Source organism: Rana temporaria, chromosome 11 (genome assembly GCF_905171775.1).
Source record: "Rana temporaria chromosome 11, aRanTem1.1, whole genome shotgun sequence".
NCBI lineage: Eukaryota > Metazoa > Chordata > Amphibia > Anura > Ranidae > Rana > Rana temporaria.
The window spans coordinates 127801206-127829037 of NC_053499.1; the positions used below are offsets into that span (position 1 = coordinate 127801206).

At 41.9% G+C, this 27832-nt stretch overlaps 1 protein-coding gene across 1 annotated transcript in view; it reads right to left on the reverse strand.

Annotated features, from left to right (window-relative positions):
• Positions 1–27832, reverse strand: part of LOC120917656 — a 333509-nt gene that overhangs the window by 62131 nt on the left and 243546 nt on the right. Inside the window, exon 6 of the mRNA XM_040329109.1 lies at positions 5302–5389. Coding sequence (XP_040185043.1) covers positions 5302–5389 — 88 coding nt within the window. The remainder of the gene's footprint in view (positions 1–5301; positions 5390–27832) is intronic.

A 27832-nucleotide genomic window follows, 5' to 3' on the forward strand; every position in this document is an offset into this window, starting at 1 on the left:
ACCACTAAAAGGAAGTTCTATTTGTGTGAAAAGAAATGGTAAAAATGTCATAAGTGTACACAGTGTTGCAATTGTCAATCCAAGTGCGAAAGCGCTGAAAGCTGAAAATTGGCCTGGGCAGGAAGGGGGTAAAAGTGCCAGGTATTGAAATGGTTAAGAACACTTCTCAGTATAAATTAGAACAAGGAGTCCTGGAAGTGATGGTTTGGCCCCCACAGAGCCCTGATCTCAACATAATTGAGTCTGTCTGGGATTACATGAAGAGAGATGAGGATTTGAGGCAGCCTACATCCACAGAAGATGTGTGGTTGGTTCTCCAAGATGTTTGGAACAACCTACCTGCCGAGTTCCTTTAAAAACTGTGTGCAAGTGTACCTAGAAGAATTGATGCTGTTTTGAAGGCAAAGGGTAGTCACACAAAATATTGATTTGATTGGATTTCTTATCTGTCCATTTACTTTCCAATTTGTTACTTGATAAAAAATAAACTATTAACACTTCTATTTCTGAAAGCATTCTTAATTTACAGCATTTTATCACAGTAGTGTATGTGTGAATGTTATTAATTCTGTGTGGCATAATTTTTCTTTTCTTTTTCTTTTTAATACTAAAAGTGAATTCACATTGGCAGAATCTATCTGCAAAACAATTTGTGAAATTATTTTTACCTCTGTCAAAATATGGTAAAAATCAGTGGAGACATTGCCCACAGCAGCTTTATAAATAGGTAAAACTGTCCAACTCAATATTTCGATATTTAAGAAAAATGACAAAATTTCACTTTTTATAAACAGATATCAGAAAAATGCTGACCCCAAGAACACCATCCCTATGGTCAAGCACAGGGGTGGAAACAATATGCTTTGGGGCTGTTTCTCTGCTAAAGGTACAGGCCTGGGTCTTGCAGCATGACAATGACCCAAAACATACCGCAAAGGCAACAAAGGAGTGGCTCAAGAAAAAGCACATTAAGGTCATGGAGTGGATGCAGAGAATGCATCAAGGTAAAAAATACCTTCAGCTTTTAAAACCACTTTAAGGTAGAATCTGGATGCAGAAAAGCATATTAAGTGAGCTTTTGTGCTGAAGTTTATTGTGTTCTGAAGAGTATTTTGTATGTACAAGGATTGTGGCATACTGATACCGATCATTCTCCCTCTTCTCCCCTGTCAGAACGGCGTTCTGCCGTGTTTAGTTAGGCAGATCGCCATTCTGCCTCTCCTGGGAACGATCGCGGGTGGCTGGCTGAATAATTGGCATCCCCTGTGTCAAATCAGCATGCAATTGCGCCTCCAGTGGCGCGCGTGAGCCCCCCAGCGTCTATTGCACGAAATGACGTACAGGTACGTGATTTTGCGCAATAGACACCTGCTGCAGTAAATATGCGGTAGGCAAGTGGTTAAGGTGTTTTGCCAAGGCAACCCTGAAGAAACTTGAAGGCACCCTAGTTAAAAAAGGCTACCTTAAACCACTCCTATTGTTAGGCACAGCCTGGTCATGCCCACCATTTGCAGCAGCATGCTACAAGCACCCCAGAGCAGCTTTTGCTCAGTGTGCTACAAGTCTCTTTGCTATGTTGTCCCCAACTCCCCAACGATTTGAATTAAGTTATTTTATAAGGTAGGCCATATTGATCCCTGCATAATTTGCTCTTTGTTCTTTAGTAAATGGATTGGTGAGGCGAGGCCGTTTTGGAGCGGTGCTATGGATTGGTGAGGCAGGACAGGAGAGTACCGATCTTTCTATCGAAACTAAAAAAAAAATGCACTAAAAAATTACAACCTGATAAGATATTGTGTAACTTTTTTTTTTTAAATCTGTCTTGAAAAGATGAGCATCAAGGTAAATTTACAATCATACATAAGTTCAGTATCAGATAAAACAGCAGTACTCAGTTTCTTGATCTACCGGTATGTTTTTTTCTACCTACAAATGTGAAATAAGATGCCTTTGATCTGGCCATCACTGCTTAAATTATGCGCCCTGTTTGAAGTAACACAACAGGCACTGGTGAGAGAGTGGGAGGCATAATGACAGAAGGCGTAGTTCCATGACCTAAACTCCGATCATATTCTAGAAATATTCTGTAGACCATAAGGCTCTATTCACACTAATGTGTTTTTTGGTGCATTTTGCAGACATTTTTAACATGGGTTTCTATGGAACATGTTCACATCAATGCATTTTTGTGCCTCTGCATTTTTGGAAAGGGTCAGGGACTTACGTCATCTGGAGGCCACGCTTCCTTGTGATGTCACTGCCCGGGGCATGATGGGTCTGTGATCTCACAAGGGGGTGGGGCCTCCGAATTACATAATCCGATTACCACGCCCCATAGGTATTTAATAAATGCTTGACATCGGCGCGGGCAGATCAGCGGGACGCAGCATTGGAGAAGGGTCGTCGGCGGGAGCGGTGGCAGAGGAAGAAGAACACCAGACAAAGAAGACAGAAGAAAGAAGAGGAGCAGAAGAAGCAGGGGGAGAAGAAGAAGACCGAAGGATAAAGATGTGGGAGAAGATGAAGATATTTTTAATAAAAGACTTGTCAAAAACTGTCTACTTTTTTTGGGTGAATGGGTAGGGGTACAATGTACCCAATACAAATTCACATGGGGGGGGCGGGATCTGGGGGCCCAGATTCCGATAAGCCCCCCACCCGCAGACCCCGACAACCACCGGGCAAGGGTTGTCGGGAAGAAGCCCTTGTCCCCATCAACATGGGGGCATGGGGGAAAGATGCTTTGGCAAGAGGCTGCATGTTGAGGGCATGCAGCCTGGTATGGTTCAGGAGGGGGGGGTGCTTGCTCGTCCCCTCCCTTTCTTGACCTGCATGCTCGGATAAGGGTCTGGAATGGATTTTGGGGGGGACACCACGCCATTTTTATTTTTTAATTTTGGCATTGGGTTCCCTCCAAATCCATACTAGACCCAAGAGCCTGGTATGGACCTGGGGGGGGGGACGGGGGGACATGCTGTTTTCTCAAAAAAAATTTAGCCGGCAATTATTTTTTCTTCACATTCAGCGGGAAGCCCGCTAACAGCTGATGACTCATCAGTTGTTAAGAATGCCGCCGCCGGTATCCGGCCCCCTCCTTAGCAACCAGCTACATACAGTGTAAAAAGAAAAACGCAAATCTCAGCAAAATCGCGTGTCCAAAAACGTGGCAAGCACCGCAAAAAGCACTGCAGAAACGCTCAAAAGCAACATTCATAGATGTGAATCGAGCCTAAAGTGTGGCGGCTGCAATTCAATAAGTTACAGTTCAAGCTTTCTTAAGAGTGCCTTGCATCGTGCATATTGTCTGAAGTACAATAAACATGCTCGTTCTCTTCTGTACAGGCACACCACTGGTTCCCTCAGTTATGCTGCGTACACACGACCGTTTTCATGACGAGAAAAATTCTATTTTTTAACTTGGTCATTAAAAACAATCGTGTGTAGGCTCCAGAGCATTTTTCATGATGTGAAAAATGGGCATTAAAAATTTAGAACATGCTCTAATTTTTCGCGTTGTTTTTCACGTCGTGAAAAACGGTCGTGTGTAGGCTTTAACGACGGATAAAAAACATGCATGCTCAGAAGCAAGTTATGAGACGGGAGCGCTCGTTCTGGTAAAACTAGCGTTTGTAATGGAGATAGCACATTTGTCACGCTGTAATAGACTGAAAAGCACAAAGACTGAAAAGCGTGAATCGTCTCTTACCAAACTTTAACTAAAACAAAATCAGCAAAAGCAGCCCAAAGGGTGGCGCCATCCGAATGGAACCTCCCATTTATAGTGCCGTCGTACGTGTTGTTCGTCACCACGCTTTGCTCAAGGTTTTTTTTTTTCACGATCGTGTGTATGAAAGGCAGGCTTGACAAGAATCACGTCCAGAAAAACATAGTTTTTTCTAGGACATTAAAAACGGACGTGTGTACGTGGCATTACTGTGGAACAGTGTTATATACAATACAATCCTGTATCCCATTCCAATGCTTCTGGATAACCACATCTTGTCTTCTGTGCTGTCCTGCATTTGAAGGGGCACTAGTTACCATATATAAGCACCTTGTCTTCTTAGTTGTCATGCATTTAAAGGGATATATGTTATTGTAAAAATCAGAACCCTATCTCATGCACTGTCATATGCAAGTAGAGTCCCCCAATATATATTGGATTTATATCGGCCCAGAGTATAGAAAAAGTAGAACTATGTATAATGAAAAAATATAAAAAAAATTTAAATTTTATAAGTATAGGATGAAAAAGCTGACATATATGAAGAAAGGACTGGTGTACAATTAAAAATAACCATATGCACATAACAGCAGTACATCTAATGGCATAATTGTGGTTGCCTTATACAGCTAATCAAAAGCTGCTACATGCAGTAGAACCCCACTTGTCTGTCATGCACATCATCTGGTGCATATCTGCACTTTGATTTTGCTGGCATTAATCTAAAGGGGCATCAGGTACTGTATATTAGCACCCTTTTTCCGGCACTATGGTGCATTTAAAGGGACATCAGCTACTTTATATTGGCACTTTGTCTCTGAGTTTGCCATGTATTTGAAGGGGCATCAAAAACTGTATATCTTTTTTTTTGTTTACTGTGCTATGTGTCTCAAAATTCCCCTCGGTAGTGTATAAGTGACAGAATAAAATTAAATGTATTTACTAATATCTTCAATGGAAAGCAACTAGTTCCTTTATTGGACTTTTATAGGTTTTATCTTCTCAAAGAAAAACATCCCACTTTTCACAATCATGCCTTATTCATGTCATGGGTTTTCAGCAGCCCATATATGTGTGTGCAACTATTTTGAAGAATGAAGAACACCAAGTGCAAAGTTAGAACCAAAATATTTGATGAGCACCTTGAGAATTTGTTGAGAAGTTTTTTACTCAGATAGGTACTTTATATTAGTGATCATTAACTTGCAATTTGCCTGACTTTTCTGCTCATCAGCTCTTTTCACTGCTAATGTCATTTATGTGTGGCTCAAGGCAATGCCTCTTCTTCCAATGCTGCCCAGGAAGGTTTAAAGGGTTGTACACCCCTGGTTTAAAGCATGGAACATTTAATGGGTCCCTTTTAGCAATGGAACAATGAATTATAAAAAATAAATATGTTTTACAATGTCGTGAAATCTGTGTCAAAACTATTAACAGGTACATAACAAGAACTAATTTATTAAACTGTAGCTGGATCACCAGTCCCACATTTTAGCATATTTTCCTTTATTTAATCCAGAAAATAGACATCTGAGTGGCAAAACAGAAGTATTCCATGGATATTTGTAAGCACTGACCTGTAACATATACCTGGCAGCTCCACATCCACGATATCGTCTTCTAGTGGACAGCAGGGAAACTTCAATGATCTTCTCTTTTGATTTACTGTGAAACACAAAATCCAATTTTGTTAAAGTAAACAAAAAAAAAGTAAAGTACATACTCTAGCTAAAAGAACATTACAGAGAGGTTTCAGTATGGGAAAAAAAATGCTACAGTAAAACCTAGCAGCAAGTCCACTCAGGTATAAAATATAAAACATATTTTTTTTAAATCCAGTCCAACTAATTTTTTTAGACCATTTATAGGTTTTATTGATTTTTGTATCTACATTGGGATGATTACCCCTCACTTTATGCTCTGGTCATGGGTCTCATCATAATAAAAAATATATCTATTAATGCAACGATTGGCTTCTGTCAAACAGAGAGGGCTACACGCAAATTAAAATTTGGCCAGCTCAGCAGCAAGTTCGATCTGTGTGTACCCAGCTTAACTATCACTTGTTGTAATTCTAACTAATCACTAAAGCCCTATACACACAGGCAGAATGTCAGAAGGCATTTGCCGGTTTAATATAAAAAAAAACGTGCGATATTCTGCCTGCGTGTTTTCCGGTCTGTCGGACAGAAGCTGGCCGTTTGGTCGGCTTCTGTCAGACATACATGCTGGAAAACCAGCAACCGACCATCTCCTGATCAGCGCTCTCAGCCAAAGGCAGAGAGAACTAATCTGAGTTTTCTGGTGGGGGGGGGGCCGTCCCCCTGTCAGAACAGCTCAGCGGGGGAGATAGCTGGAGCAACCTGGCATGGTTAATAAAGTGTCTCTGACCGTAGCAGTCAGTGTTTTTTTTCATGCAACCCAGCTGCACGAAAAAGAACTGTTAGGCTCCATGTACACGGGACGTTTTTACAACTGCTCCTAAATGATTAAACTTGACAGATAGTAACCCACGTTTAAAACGGAAATTTTGCCGCGTTTAGCAGCGTTTTTTTTTTAAATGGGTAAAAATGAAAAATGCCTATAAACGAAAATGCAGCTAAACGCGGTACCGGTGTTTAGCCGCGTTTGGCATCTGAAACGTGGAAATCTCCGGAGTCTGAACTCGTGTTTTTGCTTTCAAAGGAATGCTGTTAAAAGCAACTGCCTAAAAACGACTGTAAACGAGACAGTGTACATGAACACATAAGATAACATTGAATGTGTACAAGGGCAGTTGAAAAAAGCATCAAACTGCCTCTGAACGTCCGTTTAACAGCAGCAGTATATATTGTGTTTCAAAAAAGGTAGATGCATTAAAACCTTTGTTGCAAACAATTGATAACTCATTCAAAATGCAATCAACATGTGCATTTTCATATGTGTTCTGTAATAATCAATTTATTTCTTTTGGTGTGCTTAAAGAAAAACACAGACTTCAGAACAATTTTTTTTAGGTATCTTTTATTGAATCATGCTGTGAAAGCCCAATTTGGTGGTGTGCTTGTGGAAATTTCTTCTTCTCCTCTGCAATGCCTTCTGTATGATTCTAATCATGACAAATTGGTCAGTACATTCTCTAATCAATTACAATTGGAGGGCTCAAATTCTTTTGCAACCTCCTACGGGAAATGGCTTTGCTACTCTCATTGATGATGACTTGGAAGAGGTTACTGAAACATGTTTCAAAGATATCATCAGCACTGCTGATTGCTTGAATCAGTTCAAAGGTATCCATCATCTCCATTACATTCCAGCGAGACATTCCAAGATGACCTCTCAGCTCCTGTTAGTTGTACGAAATGTGATGAGGAATCTGCAACTTTTCTGCATATGTTTTGATTGTGTCCCCATATAACAATCTTCTGGTCTGATTTCCATTCCCTACTGAAACTTAATATGGATTTTCAAGCACCTAAAACCCCAGAAGTATGTCTCCGTATTTTGCTTACTACTTTTCTATGTAAGAAAAGCCACTTTATTGTTCTGGAAAAATCTCTCTTCACCCACTATCCAGTATGTTACCTGTTTGATTAATATCAACCTGCCCAAATATTAAATCATTTATGTGGCACCAGGCAGGGCTTGCCCAAAAACCTTTGCTTGTATATCGCAACTATGGATAGATGCTGCAAAATGCAGATATATCTTCCTCTCTGTGGGCCAGATTCACATAGGTTAGCAGATCTTTAGATTTAAGATCCACCGCCGCAAGTTTTTGAGGCAAGTGGTTAATTCACAAAGCACTTACCTCAAAACTAACGGCGGTGTATCGTAAATCCCCTGGTGGAATTCAAATTCTGCGGCTACGGTGCGTGTAGAATTTAAATCAGGCGCGTTCCCGTGCCGATCGAACAGCGCATGCGCCGCCCGGAAATTTTCCCAGCGTGCATTGCTCCAAATGACGTCGCAAGGACGTCACTGGTTTCGAAGTTTACGTAAATTACGTCCATCCTAATTCACGAACAACTTACGCAAGCAACGTAAAAAAAATCAAATTTTGTTGTGGGAACGACGGCCATACTTAACATTGGCTGCGCCTCATAGACCCAGGGGTAACTATACGCTGAAAAAAAAAGCCGAACGCAAAAGACGTAAAAAAAAGTGCCGGGTGGTCGTTCGTTTCTGAATCGGCGCAACTCCTCATTTGCATATTCGTCGCGTAAAAAACCTGAATAGGCCACCTAGCGGCCGGCCTGGAATTGCAGCCTAAGATCCGACGGTCTAACACAGTTACACCTGTCGGATCTTAGGAATATCTATGCGTAACCGATTCTCTGAATCAGTCGCATAGATACGACCGGCAGAACTCAGAGATACGACGGCGTATCACGAGATACACTATCATATCTCTTTGAGAATCTGGCCCTGTATGTCTATTGTTACTTTATTAACTACTAGGCTGTGGAGTTTGCAGAGGGGGTTTTTCAGATCTGTGTACTATCATTGTCTGTACTATTAACACAACTCAAATAGTTTCTGGAGACACAAGTGAGGAAAGAGTGTGTGTGTATGTTGTGTGTTTCTTTGTCCCTGGGTTGTTTTCTTCTCTTTATTTACCACGATTATATTCTATATGGCTCTATTTACTGCTAGTCTATGCACTGCAACCAGTTTCTTTTTCTATTGTGACTATATTGGCTCTGTGTAGCCTGGCAAAATCTAATTATGACTCGACGTTCCGTGGTACTCTGTTTTGTAACTTTTGTTATTGATGGCAAGACTTAAAAAAAAAAAACATTATAATGCATAATATATTGAATGCACCAACACACTGCAACAGTATTATTTTGCTATAAGACTAGCTTATCGCTAGCCTAAACTATAAATTATCACCAGCTTTAATAAGCAAAATAAATAAAATAAATCAGCCATCTAAAACGGAATAACTTACTGCTGTTTTTCAAAACACTTTTTTCGTCTACCAAAAATTGCATTTAGGGGAGCTGCCTGTCAAAATATGGTTAATCTGGCCACACCAACGGCTAGTCCTCGGCTCATACACTGTGATTAAAGTTGTGTGGTAACAGCATTAATATACCTAGGGGAACAGAATAAATTGACCCAGGGAAAATTTTAGGAACCTGATTCCTCATGACTTCTTCTCCAACAACAGTGCTGCTGCAGTGGACACCACCTGCTGTGGAGAAAAAAGACTGCACCTGCCTACAGGTGGACAGGGGAAGCCCACCTGGGCATTAAATAAAAGGGTGGGTTGAGCAGGTGATCTTATAAAGAATTGACGCACAGTAGCTGCTTGAAAGGAGGTCCTCCCCTCTTTCTTGAACTTCCCTCAACTTCCCCATTGGATGTTTGCATGCTGACACTAGGTAATAGGGGCCTTTCGGGGTAAATGATCCCTGTCCCATTCTACCCCTGTACAAGTTTGTAATAACACTATGTGAATGGAGCTTGTGTTTCTGCACTACTGCTGTCATCTCTTCTATTACCCATGTGTTAACACCAATAGTCCTCTTGCTGTAACAATGATAGTGACATTCTGGGGCAAACGGGGTAATTGAAAACTTCTAGGAGTACATGACAAATCTCGAGCCTCCAAGATACAAGACACTAATATGTAATTAAGGTCAGTCGTGTCTACAAGAACACCAAAATCCATACTCCTGAATATAAAAGCAAATGTCCTGAACAACAAGTAGCAGATATCTATTCTGCATATAGTGATACTCTAATGCCCCGTACACACGATCGGAATTTCCGATGGCCTAAAATACGATGGAATTTTTCGTCGGAAATTCCGTTCAAGCTGTCTTGCATACACACTGTCAGACCGAATTCCAACCGCCCAAAACGCGGTGATGTAAAACACTACGACGAGCCGAGAAAAATTAAGTTCAATGCTTCCGAGCATGCGTCGACTTGATTCTGAGCATGCGTGGGTTTTTTCTCCGTTGGAGTTGCACACAGACGATAGGAATTTCCTATCGGAAAAAAATAAAACATGTTCTATTTCTAAACACCAACAGAAAAAGTCAGATGGGGCCCACACACAATCGGAATTTCCGATGAGAAAAGTCCATCGGAAATTCCGATCGTGTGCATAATACTATCTTTATTTACAAGAAACCACCAAGTATATGTGTGTTTATAAACACAAAAAAACAGAAAAAGTGCAGAAGCACCTCTAGTGGTGTCCATCAAAAACAAATATCAGTTTTGGACAGACTTAAGCCACGTACACACGATCAGTCCATCCGATGAGAACGGTCTGATGGACTGTTTTCATCGGTTAACCGATGAAGCTGACTGATGGTGACGTAAAACACAACGACGTGCTGAAAAAAACGAAGTTCAATGCTTCCAAGACTTGATTCTGACCTATCGGTTAGGAATCCATCGGTTAAATTAAAAGCAAGTTGGCTTTTTTTTAACCGATGGTTAACCACTTAACCCCCAGACCATATTGCTGGTCAAAGACCAGAGCACTTTTTGCGATTCGGCACTGCGTTGCTTTAACTGACAATTGCGTAGTCGTGCGACAATTTTGAAAAAAAATTATATTTTTAACTTTTTGCTATAATAAATATCCCCCAAAAATATATAAAAAAAAAAATGTATCCAAAGTTTAGGCCGATACGTATTCTTCTACATATTTTTCGTAAAAAAAATTGCAATAAGCGTTTATTGATTGGTTTGCGCAAAAGTTATAGCGTTTACAAAATAGGGGGTATTTTTATGGCATTTTTATTAATATTTTTTTTTTACTAGTAATGGCGGCGATCAGCGATTTTTTTCGGTACTGCGACATTATGGCGGACACTTCGGACACTTTTGACACATTTTTGGGACCATTGGCATTTTTATAGCGATCAGTGCTATAAAAATGCATTGGATTACTATAAAAATGCCACTGGCAGTAAAGGGGTCAACACTAGGGGGCGGGAAGGGGTTAAGTATGTTCCCTGGGTGTGTTCTAGCTTTAGGGGGGGTGGACTCACTAGGGGAAATGACCGATCTTCTGTTCATACATTGTATGAACAGAAGATCAGCATTTCTCTCCCTGACAGGAGCGGGAGCTGTGTGTTTACACACACAGCTCCCGGTCCCTGTCCTGTAACGAGCAATCACGGGTGCCCGGTGGCGATCGCGCCCGCCGGGCACACGCAGGGGGGTCGGGGGCGACGTTATATTACGTGCTCTCGCGCAGGGGAGTCAACCTGCTGCCGTAAAACGACGGCAGCAGGTCGGCAAGTGGTTAAATAACCTATGGGGCCCACACACGATCGGTTTTGACCGATGAAAACGGTCCATCAGACCATTGTCCTCTGTTTAACCTATCGTGTGTATGAGGCCTAAGCCTTTAAGTAACTATTGGCTCTTTAGAGAAGTTGTTTACTAAGAAAAGCAGTGTCCTGTGCAGATGCATCACAGCAAAGGGATCAGAACAGGGTTGCAAATCTGTCATTTCTCTTGTTTTATTAGTTTGGTATCATGCTCAATCTTGATAAGAGACTCTGGCATCCTGGAAGGAATTTCATTAACAAGCTATATTACATTTCATCCTGAGCAGTAATAGACAAATAAATAAAAAAAGATTTCCTCTCTGATTTCTGGCTGAAGGCTTACAGGAAAACAAAAACATGCCACAGGTATACAGGTTCCGTAATTGGACACAGATAAAATATGGCTAATAATGTAAAAAAAATCAGGATGCTACCAGAGCTTACAAGGTTGTGAACTTATTACTGCAGTAAACAAATGTAAATTTGGAGCAGCTAATAAAACATCTGCAATATTTCCGTTGTGATAGTTGTAAGTACTGTATAGTGATTGTGTACATATTTTCTTTATTTATTATGTTAGGATTAAAAATAAATAATTTCTAAATAGTTTTTTTCTGCTAACCAAATATGAAATATTGCATATCATAATTTTTAGTGCAGACAGAAGGCAGTATTTTCTTATTATTTTCATATGTTTCCCCCTGATTTTAATCATCTTTTATAAAAAAGAAAAAGGAAAAGAAACCTTTTGTTCACAAAACTCAAACGTACAGGTTGGAAATTATACAAACACACAAATCGGGAAGTAAAGTAAAGATTTTTTACGCTATATGAAAGATCTAAAAAGGTTAGTTGTGCCCAAGCACTATACTGAAACCCTTTGGAATTTCCCCTGAAAAATCCCTGGCATGTGAGGGGTGCCTAAGCATCCCTGTGCCTACAACCTCATAGCTGTTCTACGGGATGCCAGGGATGCGTCCTGAATGGTAGATACACTAACTTACCAAAAGTTTTGGGATGCCTGCCTTTACACGCACATAAACTTTTTTTTTTTTTACTTGGGGAAAAAAACAACTTTATTAATTTAAAGCACAGATTACAAGACAGTCAAGCACATTTGTCAATAAAAGTACAGTTTCATATGGTGAAAAGCGTGATCATTTTGTTTACCTAGATACCGCTAGTCATACATTCACATGTCTGCAAGGACAAAGGAGTAGTGTAATGTGGACCAACCTCCAGGTAAGACAGGATCAGACACATGTTTCTCCATCCTCTAGCCATCTGTCCCATATCTTGTAATACTTTTGTGCTGAACCCCTGTGTGTGTAAATCAGCTTTTTAAATGGCAGAGTATCATTAACAGCCTTTTTCCACATCTGTAGAGTGTGGGGGGGGGGGGGGGCAAATCCTGCATTCATCTCTGGGCGATCATTTTACATGCTAAAAATAACGTTTCAAATAGGAAAATTGTGTGATATTTATCTACCTCTACATCAGGCAATAGCCCCAGAATACACAACTTAGGATCAAGTACCACAGGGGATCCCATGTTATCATGCAGAAAGCGGACAACCTGCGTCCAGTAAGTCTGAATATTTGGACAGCTCCAAATGAGATGGTAAAACGTGCCAAGCGTAGACTGACACATACGACAGGTTGGATTGGATGTGTGTTGAAATTTGGCCATTCTCAGTGGAGTTAGGTAGGCTCTGTGAACAATGTAAAGTTGCGTCGGCCTTTCTGACAGCTTAGGGGACGCAGTCTTGGCTCCCTCAAGTATTTTGTCATAGTCCGCCTTTTTTTTTATTTGGGCCTACGTCCTGTTTCCAAGCTGTCTTAGCCTTCTGAGTAACGTCTACTGTACCCCGATGTCTGATGATGCAGAACAGGCGCGAAATAAGCTTGGTGGGGTCACTCCCCAATACAATATCCAGCACCGGTGGGGGTTTTGTCCCCACCTCCAGAGATGGCAGTTGGGTTCAGAGTGCATGCCGGAGCTGCAGGTATTTGAAAGCCAAGTGCTGTGGGAGCGAAAATTCCTCTCTAAGTGCCTGAAACTGTTAAAGCCCAGGGTTTGATAGGACTTGGTGTAAGTATATTATTCCGTGCCTGGCCCAGACCGCCGAATCGGGAATCCCTGCCAGTTCTGGCATTTGGCCGTTAAGCCACAATGGGGGTATGAGAATACAATTTTCCAACATTCTTTTTTTTAAGGGATATTTTCTAAATCCGCTGGTGATGCATTAACATCCCTGAGTTATACCTTGAGGCCTGCTACCCCGTTTGTTTCCCACAGAGGATAGCCTGAAGGGGCGTGTGTGTCGGGTGACCGGGTTTATCGCAAACTAAAGACCTATAGCGCTGGAGTTCCGAGGTATTGAAGTGGTGTCGATGAAAGAGCTGTGAGGCCAAGTAATAATTATGAGGGTCTGGGAGGGAAACACCTCCCATATCCATTGGGTTCTTTAAAATGTGCCAATCTAGCTTGTGCCTACCACTCCCACAAACAAATGAATTCAGAATAGCTTCCATTTGTTTGAAGATTTTTAAGGGAATGTACAGGGGGGCATGCCACACCATGTACCGAATTTTGGGCAAAATAATAATTTTTATAATATTTACGCGCCCCATGATCCCCAAGGGTAACCTAGCCCACATCTGTGTTTTAAGTTTGATCATGTCAAAAAGTGGCGCCACATTTAGGGGTGTATAATCTGTCAAATTCCTGGTAACTTCAACTCCTAGGTATCTAATCCTAGACACTCTGGAGAGTGGCAGCGGAGGGGACACCATAGGTGGGGAAAGACATCTATGGGAAGAATTTGGGACTTGCGCAGTCCCGAATAGCCACCCATCTGTTCAATAATTCGCAGCTCGGTTTGCAGTGACGGTCCCTGATCCGCTAGGTATAGGATAGTGTCGTCCGCATACATACCCATCTTATCCACTGTGTTTCCCCGACGCAATCCCTGAATATCAGGGTGTGCTCTAATGGCGATAGCCAGCGGCTCAGCGGCCAAGGCATATAGCAATGGGGAGAGGGGACATCCCTGCCGAGTGCCCCTCTCCAGAGAAAACCGTTCCGACAGCCATCCATTGACAAAGATTCTCGCCTTGGGAGTCTGATATAGGAGTTGCACCCATTTAATAAAATGCGGTTCAAAGCTATAGTTATGTAGAAATTCCCACAGGTAGGGCCACTCAACTGAATCAAAGGCTTTGGCCGTATCAAGCGCCACAACCACCCTGGTTCCCGAGTTATCATGCCGCGCCTGAACATTCATGTACAGTCTTCTGATGTTCATAGCAGTGTTCTTCCCCGGCATGAATCCCGTTTGGTCTGTGTGAATAAGTGACAATATGGCAGCATTCAACCTAGAGGCAAATATTTTAGCTAAGATTTTAATATCCACCTGCAGTAAAGATATAGGCCGATAAGATTCAGGGTAGTGGGGGTCCTTACCAGGCTTGGGGAGCACTATGATTTTTTTTACACATCAGGAACCCATTTTTTTGTTAGCAGTAACCTTCCACCCATCCATGAAGCCCATTGTTAAAGTTAATAGAGGTCACTTATTATGGACCTGTTATTTACTAAAGGCAAATCCACTTTGCACTACAAGTGCAAACTACAAGTGCACTTGAAATGGCACTGAAAGTGCACTTGGAAGTGCAGTCACTGTAGATCCGTGGGGGACATGCAAGGGTAATAAAAAACAGCATTTTAGTTTGCACATGATTGGATAATAAAATCAGCAGAGCTTCCCCTCATTTCAGATCAACCCCTCAGATTTACAGCGACCACACTTCCAAGTGCACTTTCAGTGCAATTGCATTTTGCACTTGTAGTGACAAGTGGATTCGCCTTTCGTTAATAACCCCCAAAGATCAGTGAGGTATTTAAGTTGACAAATCCTCCTAATGTTGGTAGGATTGACTGTTTAATGTTTGAACTGCCTGACCAATATCACGAAAGACACCTGTCAAACCTGCTTGAGCCTCGGCTATAAAAAATTATATATTCCACATTACTTCAAACCGTTAACTTAAAAATATGGATAAACTGTACATTAAGTTATAGCTTAAAGGATCACTAAAGAAATTTTTTTTTTTAGATAAATAGCTTCCTTTACCTTACTGCAGTATTGGTTTCATGTCCTCATTGTTCGTTTTTGCTTTGAAGTTGCTGTAATTCTGCTGTGATCTCCACACTTCCTGCTTGTCTGGCTCCTTATGAAAAAACTCATGGGAGCTTCTCACTGTGGTCTAAGCGGTGTGTCTAAAACTCCTCAGAACCAATCAGATTCATTTTAAAAACAAAACACTGCCCTGGATTTGTTTGTTTTTGTTCTGTGGGTCTCTTTACTTCACATAAACATGAAACCAGTTTAAAACCGAAAGTGAAACTAGAGGCACATTATATGATAGAATTTAATCTATTTTTAATCATTTTTAAAAGGAATCAGTTAACTTTTATGTCTCTATACCCTGTAAACAGTCATTTCAGCCCAAATTTTTTTTTCCTTTAGTGACCCTTTAAATCCACAAGTAACCTAGAAAACTTTAACCATTCACATTGCGACTTACCATACAACATGTAGAAACACGTATGCACATGCATCTCAATTAACCTGCCAGTACATTTCTGCAAATGGAAACTGGAGCACCCAGAGGCAGACCCAGTTATTACTGAAGAGACAGACATTATAGAGCTCAGAACTCAATGCTTTATGCATGTGTGTCTAAAGCCTTACATATACACCTGTCAATATGTTCAGTGTTTTCTGTGTGATCTATTCATTATACAAGTACAACAACTAAACCGCCAGCAAAAAACTCAATGTATTTAGTATAGCAAGTCAAGAAGAAATATGTATAACATTTTAGGTTCTAAAAGGATATACAGAGATTTATCAACAAACGAGGTAACAATAACCTGCTTTAAACTTCGGGCTGTGTCATAAGTGTCTTAAAGTGTGTTGTCCATATCAGGCAACCAGAGTCCAGCTGTCACTATTCCACTGGGGGTTACAAATAATTTAAGAGAAAGAATCTTGCTGCTTTGGCAACAAAGTTACATATTGTATAGAAAGTTCTTATGCACAAAAAAAAAAAACAGCACTTACATGCTATATATACAGAGCTTTTTTTCTCAGAAAATAGGTGCAGGAACTCAACCACGACCCTGTTCAGATTTCAAAAACAGTAGAAGGATCTTAAAGGGGCATTAAATATCAGGATTGCATTACATACAGAGTGCAGAGTTCAGGGGGTTACACACAGATTGCAGAGTTCAGGGGGTTACACACAGAGTGCAGAGCTGTCACTTGTAAACACAGAAACCAGACTTCTGTGTTTACAAGTGATTGTGGTGAGCAGGCATCAAAGGGTCTGAGCCAGAGGTGGTGGAACTGAGTTCCCCCTGAAAAAAAGCCCTGTATATATATATATATATATATATATATATATATATATATATATATATATATATATATATATATATATATATATATATATGCATAAGAGGTTTGGTGTCCAATTAAAACTACCATAGGAGATGAGTGATGGTGAATCTTCACACTCAGGCCCCGTACACACGACCAGTTTCCTCGGCAGAATTCAGCTTCCGACCGAGTTTCTGGCTGAATTCTGCCGAGGAAACTGGTCGTGTGTACACTTTCGGCCGAGGAAGCCGACGAGGAGCTCGACGAGGTAATAGAGAACATGTTCTCTATTTCCTCGTTGTTCTATGGGAGCTCTCGTCCCGCCGAGCTCCTCGGCGGCTTCAGTGCTGAACTGGCCGAGGAACTCGATGTGTTTGGCACGTCGAGTTCCTCGGCCGTGTGTACGAGGCCTCATACCATTCCATTTACCTCACTAACTTAAACAAAAGACAAATTAACATTTTGGCATTTATTATACAGATCCTCCCTGTGTTAACTTTCCTTTTAGATTTTTATCGCTTTGGCCCCTCCATGGAGATTCATACTCTCCATCTGTCCTGGTGACCACTGTCACCGGACTTAGACCCTTTTCACACTGGAGCGTATTGCAGGCGCTATAGCGTTAAAAATAGTGCCTGCAATACGCCCTTAAAAATCTGTCCCTATTCACTCCAGTGTGAAAGCCCGAGGGGGTTTCACACTGGAGCAGTGCGCTAGCTCCGCTCCTCCAGCACTGCTACCCATTGAAATCAATGGGACGGCGCAGCTATACCGCCTGCAATGCGCTGCTTCAGCGCATTGCGGGCAGTTTTAACCCTTTCTTGGCTGCTAGAAGGGGGGTAGCAGGGGGGTAAATGCGCCCCGCTATCGGCCGAAATGCGCCGCAAATCTGCCCATAGCATCAGCGGTAAAAATGGCAGCGTTTTACCGCCAACGCTAAGGGCTCTTAAAGTACAGAAAAATCCAACCTTTTGAGATGACACTTGTTACATTGACAACTGTCTTAGGTCTCCTGCATCAGTGTCATCGGCCACCCTTTTTTATTTTTACGGTCGATCACAGATTTTATTTGGGAATCCCACATCACAACTGAGAGCCAAGCATTGGCTCATTGCAGTTGTGGCATGGTCCTATTGAATTAAATTTTCAGTTTGACAGGTGATACTGTCATGGTATGCGAACTAATCAATCCAGCTGCCAGGTTAGGTTTTAGAGGACAGTTTTGGGGCATTAAAAAAAGCCTGTTTGCCCTCTTTAAAATGGCTTTAAAATCCTGAAACTTCATATGAAATCACTTGATTTCAATGCTGCATGTCAGTGCAACTTCAGGTGTGACTTTGAAAACATCTGTGCAGCTTTATGCACAGGTGTCTATGCAAGTCGCACACGAAATCGCCATAAGTAGCGCAGGAACTACTTTCTCAAATCGATGCGGCACAGCAAAGTTGGAGTCGCATTGATTTGAACATGGCTATTGCCGACAATAGGGTGCAACTCATGCGATTTGACCTGTCAGTTCGCATTACAAGTCACTCCAATGTGAATGAGGGCTTAGAGAGAATTTACTTTACTTTGGAGAGACTTTCTTTTACAGTACCTCCTGATGTGTTTCTGAGGAAGGAAGTGAAAAAAAATCTCCCCAATGGCACACAGACAGCAAAGAAGTTTTTTTTTTTACAAGGGTTTTAAGCAAACACTACTCAATTCAAAACTACAAAAACAAAGTCTAGCTTTAGATATACTAACCAGTCTGGGAAGCAGGGATCTCCAAACTTCGGCCCTCCAGCTGTTGTGGAACTACATGTCCCATGAGGCATTGTGAAACTCTGATATTCCCAGACATGACTGGGCATCATAATGCACCACTTCGCCCAGAAAACTGTTGCAATTACAAATGTTTAGGCATTCTTATGTGAGTTTAATTACAAATTACAGGAGCATCACAAATTTGGAATGCAATTATTTCTTACAATTTTCCGAAGGTGCCAATCAGTTTGTCCACTCCATTTTTGGAGTTTTGCATGGAATGTGTCAGATTTGGCTTTTTTCTCTCAACTTTTTTGTGTCATACCAATACAAACAAAAGAAACAAACATGAGAATGCCTAAACATTTGTAATCGCAATGATTTTCTGAGCGAAGTGGTGCATTAGCTGACAGAAATGCAGGGGTACCAATATTTATGACCATGACTGCATGTTAGGATGTCGTAGAGAACAGCCAAGGGTGCAGGAAATATTGTATGTGCTACTCTTCTGCCATGTCCCCCAAGATTAACACGCATTAGATGTTTAGTAAGCATGTGGGGAGGTGTATACCCAAATGCATTTTTTACAAGTCCACCAGAGTTCAGCCATAAAGTGATTGTAAGTCTTGTTTTTATTTCTCTAAAAATAACAAACATGTTATATATACCTGCTCTGTGCAGTGGTTTTGCACAGGGCAGCCCAAATCCACCTCTTCTTGGGTCCCTTGCCGGCTCGTATGGCCCCTCCCTCTTGTTGAGTGCCCCCACAGCAAGCAGTTTTCTATGGGGGCACCCGAGTCACAGCTCTCTGTGTCTGTTCAAACATGGAGCCCTAGTTTGGGGCTGAATGGCTCCTGAATGGCTGACTGCAGCGGGAGCCAATCATGCCACTGCTGTGTCTCAGCCAATCAGGTGGAGAGTCCCGGATGGCCGAGGCACTCGTGGACATCGCTGGAGAGAGATGGGCTGACGTAAGTATTAGGGGTGCTGGGGCAGCTGCTGCACACAGAAGGTTTATCGTAAAGTGGAGTTCCACCCTAAAATGGAACTTTCGCTTTTCGGATGCCCCCCGGTGTCACATTTGGCACCTTTCAGGGGGAGGGGGGAGCAGATACCTGTGAAATACAGGTATTTTCTCCCACTTCTGGGCATAGATATCTACGCTATGTCCAGCCCCTCCTCCGTCCGTCCCCCCCCCCCCCCCCGCTGTCTTCTGGGAGACACACAGGTCCTAGAAGACAGCAGGGACCAGTGAGATTGTGCAGCACGACTCACGCATGGGCAGTAGGGAACCCAGGAAGTAAAGCCGCAAAGCAGTATTTGTAGCTGCTGACTTTTAAAGAATTTTTTTTTGCCGGAACTCCGCTTTAATGCATAGGATGCATTAAGGAAAAAAAAAACTTTAGACTTTACAACCACTTTAACTATCCATAACCCATTAGAGTTAGAGTTCTCTTCTGCCAAAGACACTGAATAAGTTATCTTTCATTGTATGGATGTAGATATTAGAACAGAGAATTTTACTATATCTGACTCCTGTCTGACTGCATGTGTGTTTGTGTGTATTGATTTATATCTTTTAAAGGAGAAGTCCAGCCTGAGCTTTTCAGGCTGGGCTTCTCCTAATGCCGCGTACGCACGATCATTTTTCGACATGAAAAAAACCTTGTTTTAAAAAAATGGCATTTAAAATGATCGTGTGTGGGCTTCACATCATTTTTCGTGTTCTGAAAAAGGAAACATTTTTTTTCGAACATGCTGCATTTTTTAACGACGTTTTAAACTATGTCGTTTTTCGGGTTGTAAAAAATGATCGTGTGTGGGCTAAAACTATGTTAAAAACCCGCGCATGCTCAGAAGCAAGTTATGAGACGGGAGCACTCGTTCTGGTAAAACTACCATTCATAACGGAGTAAGCACATTCATCACGCTGTAACAGACAGAAAAGCGCAAATCGTCTTTTACTAACACGGAATCAGCTAAAGCAACCCCAAGGGTAGCGTCATCCGCATGGAACTTCCCCTTTATAGTGCCGTCGTACGTGTTGTACGTCACCGCGCTTTGCTAGAGCATTTTTTTAAAACGATGGTGTGTGGGCAACGTTGTTTTAATGATGAAGTTGGAAAAACTTAGTTTTTTCTACATGCCGAAAAATGGTCATGTGTACGCGGCATAAGGGTCACAGGAGTGCAATTTGTTTTGCACTCCTGTGACTCGTATTCAGCGGAGAGTGGTCTGAAATTTGCTCTCCGCTGACGTCACTGCCATCAGTCGGGGCAGTGCGTCATCGCAACTTCCAAGTCTGGATCCACCAGCTGCCTTGATTGATGGCAGTCTCAGCTGAGACGGTCGCTCCTTGTCCCTCCACAGCTCAGCACTCCAATGGGAACGGAGAAGTACAGCAGAGGTGATGCTGACTGACAGTCAGCATCGCTCTGTTCAGGGAGGAGTGAGAACCGAGCCATCGGCAGTGATCGGTGGCTCGGTTCTCAGTACAGAGACGCCGGGGGACAGATGCAGCATCGGTCTGATGCTGCATCCACCCAGGTAAGTATGACTAGGAAAAAAAAAACAGACTTCTCTTTTAAAAACAGTAGGCACATCTCATTTTATTATAATTTATTTGTGAAAAGGCATATTCTTTGGAAATGTTTGCAAGAATTAGGAGAAACAGTTCCCTAGCACTATAGAGGGAGACCTTAGGATGGGCATCTCCCTTTTTGTTAAAAACAAACAGCACTGAAAGCTAACTTGTGTTTAACTTGTTGCATTTGTTGGTATGGATCTGTGACTCAGAAGTAACGAACAATGGAGAAAAATGGAAAGATAACGCTGGACCCAGGGCCGTTTTAAGGAATTTGGGGGCTCCAAGCATAGAAAAAAAAATGACGCATTTTCAAGTTGAGAAGCGGGGGGGGGGGGGGGGGGGGGCTTACTGAATTTTATTAAGTTAAGGCCAGGGGGGGGGATTGCTGCCGAAAACATTACTTAATTTGTTAGGATATCTTACAATCTTCTCTAGCCTGCATACACGTGTATGGGCAGCACTCCTCTCCCCACCATCCAGGATACCGCTATACCCCCGCTCAAGACAGTCTACCTTTATCCTCCGCAGAGCCTAACAAGACGCCAGCCATTGCCGCACCGCTGCTTCCTCCTGCAGTCCGGTCGGCCGCGCGGAATAGGAGATTCAGTTTGCTGTTCCCGGGCCGGACTAAAAGGAAGTGAACACTCAGTGTGTGCACTTCCTGTCAGTCCGGCCGGGAACAGGAATAGGGTTGCCACCTCATCCCTTTAAACCCGAACACACATGAATTACACAGGTTCTGAGTCTAATTTAATGCAGGAAAGGCATCAAGTGAGTTTAATTACCACCTTAATCAGCCACAGAACCTGTGTAATTAATATGTGTTCGGGTTTAAAGGGATGAGGTGGCAACCCTAAACAGGAAACTGAATCTCCTGTTCCGCACGGCCGACCGGACTGCAGGAGGAAGCAGCGGTGCGGCAAGGGCCCGCCCTGCTGGGGCCCCTGGCCAGCTCGGGGCCTCAAGCAGTTGTTTGGTTTGCCTGTCGGGTTCCGACGGGCCTAGCTGGACCATAGGTTTATTTTACTGGTATTGTTATCTTAAGGCATTACTGTTGGTGTAAATTATCTGGTTGCTGGGCAGGCAGCTTCAACATCCCAGAGGATCTTCACAGTCTCCTTGGCTTGTAGGGTGATGTAAAAATAGATAAAATTAAATTACCTCACCACTGCTAAGAGGTCCAACTACAATTTTATTCCATTAAAGGTCAGAGGTGCAATTCAAAAAGTAGCCAACGGATTTTGGGGGGCCTAATTGCCTCCTTCACCAGGGTTTTTTCCAGGCTTTTAGACCCCCACAATGTGTTGGCTACTTTTTGAATTGTACCCCTGATCTTTAATAGAAAAACATTGTATCTGGGCCTCTAAGCAGTGGTGTGGTGCTTCATTTTCAGAAGTAACAACGTAAGTTATAGCCAAACAACTAGTATTTTCCTAAAGAGGACAACAAGAGGCTCTGGGCCATGGTTAACCCCTAACACAGGTTTTTTTTGCGCCCAATGCCAATGAACAGTGGAACTTATATAGAAACTGTTGGGACATCTGTAGGTGCTGAGTGCATGATTGGGCTGTATTTTGACCCTGAGTTTGCAGTCTTCTGAATGGCAGGGTTTCTAAGGCACTGACGTATTTTGGGGGGGTTCTCACATCACATGGATTTGTCATCCACAGGTACACACTGATGAATTTATTAAAATTTTTGGCAAACGTTTTAAATAAATGTTGCAACAAGCCATGCAAGTTGTATTAGGAGGAACAGCTGTCATATAATTCACAGAGGAACATGAAGTGAGCTGGGCACAGTGATATTGTGTGCTTGCGCGTACCAAGGGCAGTTTGAACTGTTTCATATGCTTAATTTCTGTCAAGCTTCAGCAATAGGCTAGGTAGAAAAAGGTTGAAAAAAACTGGCAACTAAGGAACCATACATCTAACACTGATGCCAGAGACCAAGAGATATCCAATGTCTCCAGCCAAAGCATTTAATGAGATTTCGCCACAATAAAAAGCATCTTGTAGATCTACAGTACAGAACAATTTCTATGGCAACAGAGCTGCAAAGTAAAAGAAGCAATTCTATTTATGGCAGATATGCCAACACTCGTATCACACACACCGAACAGACAGCTAAACTTAAGAACACAGATACAGAATGGAGGAGGGAGGATATAGCTACAACACGACCTGACAACTCAGACTGAATAGTGACCAATTGTCAGACGATACATCAAAATAACTAAAGCTTACTGTTTAATTATGAGATGAAAATACTTCAAACTAAAAAGAGATATTGCCAAAACTATTTATATGCACATCCAGGGGTAGTGAATCATTAATCCCCGCTTAAGAAAAAATGTTAGAAAAATATAAAAAAAAATAATCAAACAGGGTCTAGCATGTTAAATCTCAGGTTTACAAACATCTGCACTTTTAAAGACTGCCTTCTATTTTCCTCCTTTAATCTCTCTGCAATTTCCATTGAAATAGTCAGTAGCCGCTGCTTGAAGTTTAAGGGTGGCTTTTTTCCTTTACTTTCCTGTAGTAACACTTTCTAGCATGCTCCTGTCTGGCAAAGCAAACTAACACGCCCACGATCCACTCACATGCAACTTGGTAACCCTGATTGGCTAATGCTCTAGCTCAGGGATCTCCAAACTATGGCCCTCCAGCTGTTGCAGAACTACACATCCCATGAGGCATTGTAAAACTCTGACATTTACACACATGACTAGACATGATAGGAATTGTAGTTCCTGAACAACTGGAGGGCCATAGTTGTCTAGCTCATGGGTGCTTAACATGTGGCGCTACAGCTGTTGTGAAACTACATGTCCCATCATGCCTCTGCCTTTGGGAGTCATGCTTGTCAGCCTTGCAATGCCTTATGTGACTTGAAGTTCTGCAGCAGCTAAAGGGCCACAGGTTGAGCACCCATGCATGCTCTTCTCCAGTTTCTACTTCAAAAATTGATTGGCAGTTGAGTAGATTGGGAGACCAGCTGAAATTCAATTTTGGCCATGAATATTCTAGGGCAGTGATGGCGAACCTTGGCACCCCAGATGTTTTGGAACTACATTTCCCATGATGCTCAACTACACTGCAGAGTGCATAAGCACCATAGGAAATCTGGGGCGCCAGGTGTAATGGAACGTCCCACACTCCGATTGAGTGCTTCCGTCATATACCGATTTCTATCAGTCTGGATATAGATATCAGATATTCCAGCTGCCCTCAACACACAACGAGACAAGACTTGTTTGTGTGCTAAACGTGGAGTGTTTAATAGAACCAAGAATACAGCCTTATATACAGTTTAAAGAGGTAAACAGAACGTAAATTAACATTAGCTAATTAACTAATCATTTACCCAGACTAGGCGACTCCGAGATATGACCTTTCAAGGTAGACATCCGTCTCCTCTCACCTGCTATACAATACATATTATCATAAGTGTAAACACAGGACATCTTCACACAATAGCAGGGTCAATTAGCATAGAGAACAGACACATGGCTGGAGTTTATGGCATTAGCATTTATGAATGAGTCACTCTTACAACCAACCCTTTGAGTTCAGAATCAACAACCAGCAAATAGTTCTCTACAGATATCCTGTAATATATTGTGGATAATAATTACATAATAATCCTCTCTTAGGTAGTCCAAGATATCATTTCTCAGTCATTCTATGTCCCTAATGGACATAGGATGATTTTAGACATAAGATGGTCCAAGTCTGTCACACCAAGGTTCACCATCACTGCTCTAGGGTGATTTGTTGTCCCGTTGAAGTGATTCGGGCAATTATGTGACTATGATCTTTACAGTGTGCACCCTTCCCACTGGAAGTTTGGAGAAACAACACTGGGGCATAAGGAGAAAGCACCTTTTGAAATTTAGTAGTTGGTCTGTTATTTCTTGTATGAAAATGTAAACATTAAACAAAAATTGTTAGTTCTGTTCACGTACATAAACATTTTGTAGATTGCCCCTTAGGAAATTTTCGTTTGTAAAGTCGGAATCGGATGTCGAAAGTTGAGTACACACTATACGAAAATTGAACGATCCTGCCTCGTACGTAATTTTTCTTCCGATTTCCTCATAGTGTGTATGTGGTATGTTTCCAAATTTCTGTATATAAAACTGTTTCAGTTCATCTATATTTTGTGAATAGCACTATACAGTATTGGTCAATACAAGCTACTGCAAATGGTGTCATGTGGTGTGCCATGCCAACAAAAAAAAATGAATAAAAAAAGAAGCACATAGCACAAGGGATAGTGCAAATCTGAATGCGATATATAGTCAAGCTTGTAAAAATCAGAAAAATCCGGTAGGACATGCAAACTCTTTTTCACAGCCATGTGCATTTATATCTTATGCCGCGTACACACGATTGGTTAAACCGATGAGAATGGTCTAATGGACTGTTTTCATCGGTCAAAACCGATCGTGTGTGGGCGCCATCGGTTATTTAACCATTGGTTAAAAAAAGCCAACTTGCTTTAAATTTAACCGATGAATTCCTAACTGATAGGACAAAACCGATCGTTAGTAGGCACAACCATCGGTTAAAAATCCATGCATGCTCAGAATCAAGTCGACGCATGCTTGGAAGCATTGAACTTCGTTTTTTTCAGCACGTCGTGTGTTTTACGTCACCGTATTCTGACACGATCGTTTTTTTTAACCGATGGTGTGTAGGCGCGACGGACCATCAGTCAGCTTCATCAGTTAACCGATGAAAACGGTCCATCGGCCGGTTCTCATCGGATGGACTGATCGTGTGTACGCGGCATAACAGTCTCTGTCTATATATATATATCCTTATGCCATTTACCTAGAGTTCTCTAGCAGGTCATTGTAGGTAACATCTTAAAAACGATAGCTTACAGATATTCTTCAAGTGCTCTAAAACCACAGCAAGATGCATTAAACTAAATGCTGCAAAATGTACTGATATTTTTAGTTAAAGGTTTGCTTTTTTAATTGTACAAAGAATTTAACATTACAATTGTTTAATCCTTGTTCATATTCTAATCTCTCTATGCCTGTTGCTATGGGGAGCCCTGGCTTCTACCAGATATTTTAATTAATGTGGTGATAAGGCATGTTATTTTTGGTAGTAGTTATGTCATTATGTTTTTCTAGCTGCAGCTGCTATATCTTAAGCTGGCTGCAGGCTTCTCTATAACCAATACAAGGTAAGCAGTCATTTCTGATAAATGCATTCTGCATTGGTAATACACGCGAGTTACGGTACCTACAACTATTAGGTGATTTTTTGTTGAATTGTATTATGATGTCTTAGGGCCCTTTGTAAAAAAAAGCAGTAAGCCCTCTAGCCATACCTACATGACAATGGATATACAGGCTCAGTAGTCAGCGGATCCCACCATCTGCTGCGCCTACTACGCAGACTCACGCCCTTTATCCCGAAAGAGGACATTGCAGTCGTGGTGGGAACAATCATCAATTCCAGACTCGACTACGCAAATGCCCTCTATCTAGGACTCCCCAAATACAAAATCACTCGTCTGCAAGTCGTTCAAAATACGGCCGCTTGACTAGTGACTGGGAAAAAAACATGGGAATCAATCTCACCTTCACTGAGATCCCTTCATTGGTTGCCAGTAAAAGACAGAATCACTTTCAAGGCACTCTGCCTAATACATAAGTGTATTCAAGGCAACGCCCCCCAATATCTATGCGAAAAAATAAAAGCCCATAACCCCAATCGCATTCTGCGATCCACCAATCAAAACCTCCTCCAGATACCCAAAGCCAGATACAAGTCCAAAGGAGATCGAAGATTTGCAGTCCAGGGACCTCGCCTGTGGAATGCACTACCAACCACCATCCGACTGGAGTCGGACCACTTTGCCTTCAGGAGAAAGATTAAAACCCATCTCTTCGGAGGTCAAGGGGTTCCTTACCCATGAAATGGATACAGCGCCCAGAGGCGATTCAGTTCGCATGTGTTGCGCTTTACAAGTCTCTCTCTCTCTCTCTCTCTCTCGCCAGCCAATTTCTTAGGGATTGAATTGTCCATGTCACTTGCTGGTGTATCCTTGAGTTAATTTTGTCAAAGATCTCTACTTCTTATATAGATATTTACATCAGGGGTCTAAGCGTGCCAACATACTTAATTTAAAAGTGCAGCACTATTTCTTTATACAACGGTATATCACATAGTTCAGCATTTCTGAACATTCTGAACCCTTGAAATAACTTTGGGTTCATAATAACTATTAGACATGTGCACACTGAAATATTTTGTTTCGGAATTTCGTTTTCGTCCAAAAAATAAATTTATTTAGTTACTCCCGAAATTAGTTTTTATTTTCTTTAGTTTTTCGTTAGAAATTGCATTCGTCTGAAAATCTGAATGAATTAAGGTTGAATCTGCCATTGAATACTTATGGTGCCTGTCAAATGTTCAAAGAAGATTAGACGAAGCAGCGAAACTGTACATTTCCGGTCGAATGTTCCGCCTACAAGCTATAGAAGAAAGAGAAAATTACCCCTAGGGGCTTTGAGTTGCAGCAAATTATAAATAATATACAAGTTGGTAAAAAAGTAGAAATTTTATTTAATATAATGTAAAAAAAAGAGCCCCAAATGGAAGACTTAGGCCTCGTACACACGGTCGAGGAACTCGACGTGCCAAACACATCGAGTTCCTCGGCGAGTTCAGCCCTGAAGCCGCCGAGGAGCTCGGCGGGCCGAGTTCTCCCATAGAACAACGAGAAAATAGAGAACATGTTCTCTATTTTCTCGACGAGTTCCTCGGCGGCTCCATCGGGCTGAAAGTGTACACACGACAGAGTTTCTCGGCAGAATCCGGCTCTGACCGAGTTTCTCGCTGAATTCTGCCGAGAAACTCTGTCGTGTGTACGAGGCCTCAGGATATGAGCTTGACAGAAAAAATCAATCAAGGACAAAAATCACACAATAAATAACAAATACAAATTAAACAGTACTGTGTACATGTAAACACTATGGGCGAAAAACCCCTACGTGTTTCGACATTAATAGTAGCGGTCT